Source organism: Notechis scutatus, chromosome 3 (assembly GCF_049901735.1).
Source record: "Notechis scutatus isolate UNSWTSFEM ecotype Mainland chromosome 3, rNotScu1.2, whole genome shotgun sequence".
In the NCBI taxonomy this organism is placed as follows: domain Eukaryota; kingdom Metazoa; phylum Chordata; class Lepidosauria; order Squamata; family Elapidae; genus Notechis; species Notechis scutatus.
In genome coordinates, this window is record NC_142011.1 from 185,627,805 (window position 1) to 185,640,217 (window position 12,413).

Genomic DNA, 12,413 nt, shown 5'->3' on the forward strand with positions numbered 1-12,413 from the left:
ACAGACAGTAGAGTACTGTCATTATATCAGCTATTTCATTTCTTGATACTCTTGACAAAAGCACAGTATCATATGAAAACCTCTGTAGATGGGAAGGCCAGATTATGTGTCTTAAATGGGGCATAATTACTTCAATATTTGAGAATGCTTCTAATTGCTCAAACCAAAGACATGAATAAGCACTAGCCATAATAGAGACCATGTACTCCACAGTCAACAATAAGTGAACTAAACAAATAGAAATTTTGTATTGCCTGCTTGAAGTTATACTAAATGATGCGCACATATATTATGTGTTCTCTCAGGCATTCAATGGTGTCTGCATGAAGAGAAGTAGGGCAAATGATAAAAACAGCATTGTACCCATGCAAGGCAAGATTGTTGCTTGGAGTAAAACTCACAGAGCAATGCTACTTTCAGCATTTTGATGTGATGGTAGATCCAGTAGATGTGTGACAGTTGTTTCATTGATGGCTCCCCATATATAATGATTGCGTATTGTTTGACTCAGAGTTGGGCTTCAAATTTTTTAACAACCGGTTCTGTGGGAGTGGCTTCGTTGGTGGGCGTGGCTTGGTGGTCATGTGACTGGGTGGACTTGGTCATGTTATTGGCTGGGTGTGGCCAACTCAATATCACTCACATCGAGGCACGCATCTCCTCTCCTGGCCTCTCATGACTGTGGGGATGCTGCAACAGTCATAAGTGTGAAAAATGGTCATAAGTCACTTTTTTTCAGTGCCATAGTGTCTTTAAATGGTCACTCTACACAAGCAAAGTACCAACAAAGGAGGGGAAAAAAACTCCAGAGATGTTCCTGAGACAGGAAGTCTAGTCCTGCCAAAAATGTAATAAGGGTTAATGGAGAGGCAGTTTCTGTAAGCAACACCAGAATGTTTCCTTCCTGCCTTCCTTACAGGATTAGGCCAGTAATTTCTTCTAACAACCAGTTCTCCTAACTGCTTAGAATGTTAACAACCAGTTCTAGTGAATAGGTGTGAACTGGTAGAATCCCATCCCTGGTTTGACTTGCCAGACACAATTCTTCAGTTCTGGCGTAGACATCCTGGCTCTATAGCCAAACTCCTGGATTTTTTGAACATGTAACCCTTAATCTATATTCAACATGCTGTTTGTTGAGTAATCCCATCTCTGCAGGAAGAAGGCAATAGCTATTTGAGACTGGCAGTTTATTTCAGGATTAGGCCAAGTGTAAGAATATGCCTTGTATGGGAAAATGAAGAAAACTTCTGGCATTAGTCAAACTGCAGTACTTCTTCAATACCCCAAGAATGATTTTTTAGAATATGAATCAATTAGTTAATTTATCATAGCAATTTCTGTATATTTTGTGTAATACTGGTGAATCATTTGCAACTAGATATGAATTTTAATTCATTTCAAATGGCCATTTAATTTTGGTGAACCATCACTAACACTTTTGTATTATTTCTTTTTAAATATACAACTAGAATAAGGGAGTATTGAAATTGTCAACACACTTTATCACAGTTTTTGACATAATATATTACAAAAACAGTCAGTGATTCATAAAATTTAACATCTAATCACAAATCCAATTTTTTTCAAGCTGTTATGTTCCAGGGTTGTTCATTCACGTTATTTTCTTGGAAAGTGCTTCATCTATTAAATTATGAAGCTTCTTGAAATTTACTATCTAAAGTGATTTGCTGTAGATCTTTAGCCAGTTCAAATTGGGAAATATATTAAGAATGAGAAATAAAAGATTGCTGAATGAGCTCTGCATGTCTAGGGTTTCCCTTCCATCCCTTCTGTTGTTTGCATTTTGTGATGAATAACATACATCCATAAAAAAGCACTTTGTACGTATTCTGTCCTCTTTACTCCAAAGGAAACAATTGTACCCATTAGCAAGGTCACTGGTTTAGAGAAAACTGGAAAGGAGCAGCTACCAGAAATCCCAATACAACAATATCTTCAGCAGGTGATAGATTAGTTGGAACAAATTGGAACCATTGCACTTGAACAATCCTGGTTTCTTTCAAGCTGTTTCAAAATGTCGTCATTTTAATATACAATCTCAGCCCTGCAGAACAGTCCACAGCAGGTTAATTTGAATCATATGATATGTCATTGCCCTCAGTTGACATGAGCTCCGTTCCATGTGTGAAGCCATAATAAATCCATTCCCAACTGAGACAAATTCCCTGTGAGAAGGTGAACTAATCCAGGCCTCACACTGGCATGCTAGCCCTCTGTAATTGAAAGCAGGATCACCTGTTTCCAGCATAGTCAGTCTATGGAGGAAAAAGTAGCATTAGATCAGATAGTTACTCTTTTGAAAAATCATATTTCTGATAGTTCAATTATAGGCTGTCTAATATGACATCATATATATATGTAGGAATGTGCTCATTTGATCCCAGTTTAATAGTTTTGTTAACCATGGTGTTGCTTAACTTTGAAATGATTTTTTTTAAAATATAATTTAATGAGAGATGATATATGAGAAGGGAACTGACCTGAGTACATACTTTTCTGATTAAGTTAGGGTCATTTGCAAAAGCATTTCAGTACTTGGGTAAGGTTATTTTTTCATTACTTTTTTTACAAATACTTTTTTGAGCTAGTGATACAGTTATAAAGCTGAATTCTATTGTTAGAAGAAGTGAATTATGCCAAAGAGAAAACATTCACTCAAATAAATATGGTTTATTTGATTGCAAAAGACAGTTCTAGGAAAAGCTGCAAGTTGAAATGTCTGTGGAGATTCTCAATCATCCAGTTCATGGTTGTTCTAAAGGTGCTTTTCCAAAAGGCAACTGGACTTTCTTGATTTTTTTTTCCTTGAAAACTTCAGAACTGAAGAGGCTTCTTGAATGAGAAGTGAAACATTTTCAAGGACAAAAAAACCAAGAAATTCCAGTTGCCTTTTGGAAAAGCATTTTGGGACTTCAAGTGGGAAGATTTTTTCCATCAGTCTAAGGTATTTATAATACATAATATTGTTTTTGCCTTTCATATTCTTCTCCTATTTAGTCCTATCCATCTGTAATTTTTTTTTACTTATATTAGAAAAAATGTTGCTGAATTGGGAATTTTAAATGATGCTCAGCTCCATCTCTACTCCACAGAATCAGAACGTTTACATTCATATCCATTACATCCTTCCTTCTTCTGTTGGTTTCATGGACAGGGCACCTGTAACTGTTTTCTCTTACTTTCATTTCAATAGGTCATTCTTGTTTTTTACCATTTAGTCTTCTTACATTCAAATCATATATATTGCATACGGCATATTTTTTTCCAGATAACCCATAGATATGGCACCTGCCTATCACAGTTTAGTCAATTGAAGGTTTTATATATCAGTGGCCCCCAACCTTTTTTGTGCCACGGCCTGGTACCGGCATCACAAAATGATCCGCGGCCCGGTACCGGCATCAGCACGCATGACAAGGCAAGGCGAGCCAAGTGACCGGCCAGCCAGCCGTCCCCCGCTTCTCCCCGCCACCTTCAACTCCTCCTTTGTACCTTTGTCGATGGGCTTCACTTCGGGACGGCTTCGGGACGGCTTCGGGACGGTCGCTTGGCTCGCCTTGCCTTGGGTGCTGAAAGAATCCTCGCGCCTTAGTTTCATTCGAAGCCCCCCCCCCCTTCGATGAAACTAAGGCACGAGGATTCCTTCAGGACCCAAACGCCGCTTTCCAACCGGAAAAGCTCACCCGGAAGCACTTTCTCGTCAAACAAGATGGCGGCGCCCAGCAAACCGGCAGCCTGGTAGGAAATGTTCCACGGACCGGTACCGGTCCGCGGCCCGGTGGTTGGGGACCCCTGTTATATATCACTGCTTAGTAAAACAGGGAAGTGGGGAGGCTGAGTTACCAAGTCTCTACTTCATGTAGCATTCCCAATTAATGATACAGTATTCATAAACATTTGGATACTATATACTTAATCAAAATCTGGTTTTACTCCAGGAATATGTGCATCTCATCAGTTAGAGAAAGTGTATGTAATGTATCGACATACGCAGGATGAAACCAATTTTTTAGAAAGCCCAAAACAAATTGGTTCTCTGGAAATAAGCTGTCTTTACTTGCCAACTTCCTGAACACCTTGACATTCTTCCCTTTATAAAAACACTTCCAGAAGATTTAGCGAGGTCTTCAGCCTTCGCATTTGGACCAAGAAAAAAAGAAGAAATTAACAAAACTTTTCCTATTGCAAAGAGCTAAAAAATGTCATTAAAGAACACGCCTATCAGACAGCATCAACTGAAGCCGCAGAATTTCTCCTGAAAAAAAATCTTATTTGGAAGCAAGTTCTGTTGCCATCAATTACACTTCTAAGCGTATGTACCCCAGATGATAACAAAATGTGAGATTTTGAAGTTAGTAGTTAAATTAAAACAATGCAATTCAAAAAGGAAATTGAACACATTAAGATTTTACCAGACTTTCAGACTTTTCTTGATAATGCTTAGAAACCATTTGGTGTGTTGATGAGAAGACCCACATAATAAGAATGCTTGGAATATTTTTGATGCAGGCTAAATATCAGCTTACTAGAGGGAAGTGTATGGTAATATTAACAGATATATAACAGGCTAATAGGCACAAGACTTAGGGGTATCCATTATCCATTAACCATATGTTTTGCTAATTAAAGAAAATAACAATTAATCTTACTTTCCCAAGTAAATTCAGAGTACTGCAAGTTATCTGATCCTTTGTGGTGAGGGATTTCCATTAGCTAAAAGGAGGAAAGAAAGGAATGGTTTTAAACACAATTCTTAAGAATGATGTATTTTGCTGGGGAAAATGAAAAACGGCTACACATCACATCACTAAAGAGATAGTTGGAAAAAAAAGCCTAGGAAAAAATGTAGCTGCTTTAATGGGAGCTGCTTCTTATCTATTCCCATGGATTGCAGTGAACTTTTACAAAGGATTTGCACAGCCCTAATATTGAAGAAATATAAACAAATAAAATAAACCGGAGAGAGAATGAAAATACTATTTTATAAATTGTGTCATTGAGGAGGGTAAATATTAACATGTTAAAGTAGATATATGATCAATGTGTGCATTTGCCTCTAATCAAACTGTCAGACAAGCATTACAGACAAGGATTTTTACAGAGGGAGTGAGATCCTCTGGACACAGTGCTATTTGTGGACAAAGACAAGGCTGAATTATTTATGGAGGTAAAATAGCACATTTCCAAATGATTAACTATGAAGATAACATTATGTTTGTTTGTTTACTGTATTTATATCCTGCGTTAATCCAAGTTTCTCAGTTGCTCACATATTTAATATAAAAAATAAAACTACAGTATGATTAATGCAATAAAACTAATAAAATAACAGCTATAAATCCCCAGGCCAAACATCCCAGAAACTATACATCATAAAAATTAAAATACAACGGAATAAATGCATGAACATCAGTGCTCTCCAAAATAATTTTCTTTTTACATCTTCATGACAGCTAAGAAGGAGGACAGATCTAGACTGATTTTGGGAAAACTCTTCTAGAGCCCTGACAGCACCAGGCCCTGGATTGTGGCAGGACATACATACATACAATAAACAAACAAACAAACATAATATTCTGTTCATGGTTAGTCATTTCAAAATGTGTTAATTTACTTCCATAAAAAGTTTGGCCCTTTCTTTATCCACAAATACCAGAGAGTCTTACTCCTTCTGCAGTCCTTCTCTGACAATTTGATTAGAGGTAAATGACTTGTAGCTTTTCTCCCTTCATCTTTTAGAAATATAGGTCAAATAAGACTTCTTTCTCAATCTGATGCATTGTAGGAGTCCCTTGTGCTTCTTGGATTGCAGATGTTTCATTAGCCTATTATAGAATGTCACCAGTACATAAGTTTTGGAGAAGTGATGTTCAGTGATGAAATGTGTTTATATATTTGTTTATTTTTGCTGCTTTGCGTATGTTTGAATATGGTAAATTGTAGACAGATGTTTTATAAGAGATTAAAGTGTTATTTGATTATTTATCTACTAAGGTGATCATTCTGTCTTACCTGTGTGTTGATTGCTTCCTGTGTAATTAGGGAAGTTACTATATATTAGGATGGCTTGTTGGGAGGGTATTCTTTTTGTGCATGTGCTTGTTGAATTGTGGTTCAGTTTGGGTTATTTGGTTCATAATGAGATGGCTCCAGTTTATGTACAGGTTGATTGATTGCTGTGTGGTGGGGGGAACATTGTTTTCTTTGCTGATGGCTGGATTGAATTTGTAATGCTGAATTTTTCATTACATATTTTGACAACTTCATAAACAGGATTCAAGTCAATATGCTTATTAATCCCTATTTGGTCAGAGTACAATGCTTCTAAGAATTTCCTTGCATTTTTCAGTTTGGCTTTTTCTAAAGTTTCTCATTGTTTTCCAGTTGAAATTCTGTTGAAGATTATCTGTATGAAAGGAGATTAGTAAAGTTGTGTGTCTTCTGACAGCTTGTTCATGGATATGTTCTGCTAATCTTCTGCCTGTTTGTCCTACAGAGTGTTGTTCATAATATTAATACTTGATTGCATTTTTGTTTGTAAATTATTCCTGTATTACCTTCTTTTGGTACTAGCTTTTGGGGTTCCTTAGTATATTTTGCTGGTTTCTGTTCCATGTTTACTTCAAATGATTGGTATTGCCTGTTAATGGACTCCAAATATGCCTTTGATGTAATAATGCAGGGGTCTCCAAACCTGACAACTTTAAGATTTGTGGACTTCAACTCCCAGAATTCCCCAGCCAGCATGGTGAAATGGAATTCTGGGAGTTGAAGTCTACAAGTTGCCGATAATAGTGGATAATAGTGGATTATTTTTTCTGAAAATGTTAATGAGTGTTAATCGGTGGGCTTGAAGTGCACTTTTTGATGAAATCATGTAAATATTGCTTGCATTGAAGGTAATTTATTTCTGTTTTCTGTAATTCATGTGTTGCAATGTGTTATAGCTCACAGGGTCTTCATGAAGCTGAATATAGGTCTTCATCCAGCTCTTCTTTGTGTGTGTTATTGGATTGTGCTTTTTAATAATTAATAATTATGCATTAGTACAAAAAGCATTTACTTTTAAATGATGTCTAATTACACTGCTCTAAAGTAAAGAGACCTCAATTATAAATTACCTAACAAATCTGTAAATTAACATTCATTTTACCACCATAGCTGTTTGAGATTAGATTATTTTTACAAGCAAAAAGCTGTATTAAAATTTTCTTTCTTTCTTTCTTTCTCTTTCCCACAGCCAACATAAATGTGGATATATCAAAGCCTCTGAAAGCCAATATCAGTTTTGTCAAGCTAGATCAAATAAAACAATTTCTGAAAAGGCTAAGGCAAAAGAATGGTTATGAGGCCCAGGAGGAAAATGTTTCAGAAACTGATAGTGTTCCAAACAAGGATGACACATATGCATCCCAGTGTTGCAAAAATAAAATTTCCAACTTTGAAGATCACAGTTATGGAGGGGAAAAAGCTTCACCACAAGAAAACCTATGGATGAGTGTTTCCTGTTGTCAGCAATTTTCTATCCATAGCACTCAGATTATGGTTTCTGTGGAAACTTGCCCAAATCCCTTTAAACCTCGCCTGTTGGTATCTTTATCCAAACTCAATGGAAATTTGAATGTTAAAGTGAACTGTAAGACTAAAGGTAAGAATGTTGAAGTTATTTTTGTTTATGATAATGGAATCTTGATGACAGTACAGGTAGTCCTTGATTTACACAACCACAAATGGGATTGGAACTTCCATCACTTTGTAAAGTGGTGAATCAATTGTGCCTCATTTTACAATCTTTTTTGCCACTATCATTAAACGAATCATTACAGTCATTAGGAAAACCTTGACTTTGCTTGTAGAAAGCCCCCTGGGAAGGTTGCAAATGGGATGACATGACCCTTGGATACTGGAACTGTCATAAATACATGTCAGTTGCCAAGCATCCAAATGTTGATCACATGACAACAGGGATGCTGCAACAGTTAGGTTATAACAGATTGGAAGCTGCTTTTTTCGTTACCATTGTAAATTTGAATGGTCATTAAATGAATGACCGTAAGTTGAAGACTATCTGTACTAATATATAATTAACCTTAAATATAGCATATTGTTATAACATGACATATAATATAATTAAAATATAATATAATTAATATAATATAATATAATATAATATAATATAATATAATATAATATAATATAATATAATATAATTAATATAATATAATAATATAATATAATAAATATAATAATATAATAATATAATATAATATAATATAATATAATATAATATAATATAATAATATAATATAATTAATAATATAATATAATATAATATAATATAATATAATATAATATAATTAATATAATATAATATAATATAATATAATATAATATAATATAATATAATATAATAAAATATATATATTTAAAGAACGGATACATAACTTTACTTTGGGACCACTTCATTCAGGTTTTCACTTAACATATGGAAGTAACCAAAGTGAGCTTTTTTAGCCTTGGTGTCCTCCAGATATGTGGCAGTAGAAGTCACTACATATGGAAGACACCAAACTTGGGACGTGCCCCCAAGTTTTAGCAGTAAATATATTGACAGAGGAATACTGGGAATTGAAAGCTATATATCTAAAGAGACTCCTGATTGGGAAAAATATTACTGAAACTGAGAAGGAGGTAGGACCCTATTTATTTTGACAAAGATACTTTTCTTGATGTGTTTTGAGATGTATCTAATGAGTAAGACACTGGTTTTTGAAAACTCATGTAACTACTCTAGGCTGCCTTACTTCTCAAGCAAGTAGAATGTGCTGGACTCACTTTTCCTTTAGATCAGTCTGTAGTCAGCTAATCTGCAAATATCTTTGGAGTTTCAGAAACAAATACAAGTTATCTTGATAAAAATACATATTTTCCTCAAAGCATGTGAGGAATAATATTTTGGCTTGGTTTTGGCTATGGCTTCTATTATGTTTTATTGTTCACTTGGTAATCTCATCAGTTTGGGGTCCTATTTCTTCTGGACATGGTGGGTTGCACTTTTGGAGCCACTATATAACAGTATTATATTTTTCTGTTGGTTTGAATTCAAAAGTTAGTATTGAAAAAATATTGTTTAAAAAAATTTAATTTGCCTGTATAATAGTGAATACATACCAAAAAAAGCATGTGGGTAGGTCCAGAGCTTTTGAGCAAGGAACCATCAATAAACACATGACACTGAGATCTACAGCACTTTGTTTTCTAAAACTAAAGAATTAATGAAACATTTTGAATATTGCTCCAATTTAAAACAGACTAATCCAGAAAGTTAGAATAGCTGATTTAGAGAATAGAATTCAGTCATGTTCTAGAAGGGTTTGTTTTTCATCTGGATAGATCAAGAGTGATCTTATACTATTTTTTGATCATATCTTCAGGGACCTATTATAAGAAGTAGACTGTCCAACTATTTTCTGTGCATATGGTATGACTTTATCCAAATCTATTTGTTGTTGCATTAATTATACAAGCCTTGGTTTCATTACATCTATTTTGTTACTACTATATGTCCCCAACATATTATATACACTTCTAAAAATGGATCAGTAAGCAAAAAAGCAACCTGTTTTGTCACATTCATATTTTTTTTTCTGTTCAGAGTTCACTCAGGACAGGTTTGCCAATTGTTTTTTCTAGACATGGTTTGGTTTAATGTTTTAGATCCAGGTATTATATTGAATTATTGGCTCATTACAACTTTCCCAATTAAAATCTGCAAAAAATACTCTTACACCATTAGCTGCATTAGTCAAGCATAGAAGAAACATGTTCTCCAGCATCACACTCAAAATTGTGGAATGGCTTCCTTTCCAAGCTTAACTTGGATATTTTCTTGACATTTAAGATATATCTCATTATTTTTGGATTTTAAAATGCTAGCAATTGTTTTAAAGTTGTTTTAATGTTTTAATATTTCATTGCTGATTATTTAGTTTTTAAATTGTTGTTCACCCTTTTGGTAATATTTGTGGAAAGCCACTATATAAGTAAAATGAATAAAGAAGGAAAAAACAAGGAGAAATAGGCAATGGAGTAAAAGAAACCCATATCTCAATATACTGTATATGATATTGAGCCTTCAAATTGAAAGCTTCCACTTTCATTGGCGGCATGGGGGGGAAACGATGGTTTCCCTTGATGTTTCTAAATTTGGGAACTATTATATTTGTTATTTTAAACAAACTAACCAGTTCAAACCATGTAAAAGTGGTTGCAGATGCAGTTTTGTTTGAATGAACCATCATTAGGATAAACACGTTTTCCAAGTTTATGAATGATTGGAAACTGGTTTATTCAGACCCTAAAGTAAGAGCCTTATCATTTCCTGTCCACCTACTCAGGCAGACCTAAAACGAAACATGCCAGATAAGCTAATACTACTATATTATTGTAAGGCTACATTATAGAATCTTGCAAGTCTGTTAGTACAACCCTTCCTCCATTTCTTTTACAGTCTAAGAAGTTAGGGAAGATCCTTTCCAGAGTCTCTTTCTCTGCCCATTATGCAGCTGTAGGCTATACCCTATCTTATTTGATCATTCCTTAGGCAGCATCCTTTCTCCCTACTTCCCCTCCAACTTCTCCCAAGATCTGTCACATTTAACCATTGAGCTTCCCTCACAAGTAGAAGAGAGAAAAGCTGGAGGAATCAGGAGAAACATATTCCTGAGATTCAGTCTCACAATGTTACCTATGGCTTAGTGTTATGCTTTGATTTATGTCTACATTGTGTTTAATTTAATGGATAACAGATAAGAGCCAATAAATTCATAAAGAATTTGGGATCAGTTTATCTAAAAAGCCCACTGCAACCTTATAAGTTCAGCTACACTTATGCATCAACATTTGAGGCAGGTTTTTTGTCCAAGTATAAAGAACAAATAGCTGTATACCAGGGATTTAGCCTATTCTGTAGTAACCCCAATTTTAAAATTCCTCATTCTAAGAAATTTAAATTGCTCAATCTTTGCTCAATGTTTTAAAAAAATATTGAAAATGCATTATTTCTACTTACAATTGGTTTAGTGTACTATTACATACGTAATATTTTATTATGCAAATATTATATATTACTTTTTATGATTTCTATATTAAATGTGATTTATTTTTTTTATTATATATATTTTAAGCTATATTTTTATTTGTGAGTTGGCTCTGGGAAGGGAAATGAGTAAAAACCACTACTAGTGCAAGACATTAAGTAGAAAAGGATATGCATCATTTTTAAAAAAAATTAAAACTGTATTCTTGAGAATACTTTTTGATCAAGTATACAATAATTTATTTAAATGAAATGTATGAATGTGAAAAGTATTTGCTAAAAGAAAAAAAAGTTCCTAAGAAGAATGCAAAAGGCAAAGGCAAATTAATTTCATACTTTTACTTCCTTAGTTTTGTCATTTGGAAACATGCAGGCACATAGAAGCAGATAGACCAAAGTTTTGGAAGCGAGAGCAATAGTAAAAGGAATACTTTAATAAAGGATAACTCATATGCATTAAATTTAGACAGGGAATTTTATTTTTAATTTTTTAAAAAGTAACTTATTTTAAACATCCTGGTAAATCAGTAGTATAGTTCCATTCCATTTCATTTAATAGATCATTGCTAAAGGAGGCTATTTTATTTCTAAGTCCAAACTAAGTATAGTTTGGTTGAAGATAAATTGCAGTAACTTTATTTCAAATGAAAATATAAGCTCAAATCTATGTAAGAGCCAATCTCTTTTTATATTCAACAATTTTATGATAGTGTTTTTGAGCTGAATAAAGCTGATTTTGGCATATGAAACTAATATGTAAATACTCCACAGTGTTTCAGGTTTTTACAATCACATAACCATGGTGACCATCTGCACCAGCTGCATTTTACAAATTATTTGCTGAAGCAAATGGCATACAATGATAAAAAAAAAAAAAAAAAATCGTCCTCTCAGATGTACTGTTAAAACAGACAAAATAGCTTTGCTTGCCTTTTATACAAAATGGCCATGTGTTATACAGATGTTATAATAACCAATGACTTCAGATTCAATAATTGTAGAAAATTTTCATTAAAACCTCAACAATTTGCACTTGTTTACTTGAATCTGCATAATTCTCCCATGAGACAACACAACACACTTGGGGCTTTTTTTTAGTTCTCACTAGCAGTGGCTTTGATCCTTTTTGATGTGCTGACTTTAATAAACATAGTCCAAAGGCGCTGTTCAGAAACATCATGGAAAAAAAAAAACTACAAAGGAGCAATTATAGCAGCAGAAACTACTCTAATCCCTTACTTACGCAAGCTATTTTTAGTGAATGGCTTTTTTTTTCCTTACAAATTTTATG

At 34.1% G+C, this 12,413-nt stretch overlaps 1 protein-coding gene across 5 annotated transcripts in view; it reads left to right on the forward strand.

The window, feature by feature from the left end:
* VPS13B (vacuolar protein sorting 13 homolog B) overlaps positions 1-12,413 on the forward strand; it is a 319,343-nt gene that overhangs the window by 213,552 nt on the left and 93,378 nt on the right. For all 5 annotated transcript variants that reach the window (XM_026690439.2, XM_026690425.2, XM_087962041.1 and 2 more), the window contains exon 36: positions 7,265-7,672. In XM_026690439.2, coding sequence (XP_026546224.2) covers positions 7,265-7,672 — 408 coding nt within the window. The remainder of the gene's footprint in view (positions 1-7,264; positions 7,673-12,413) is intronic.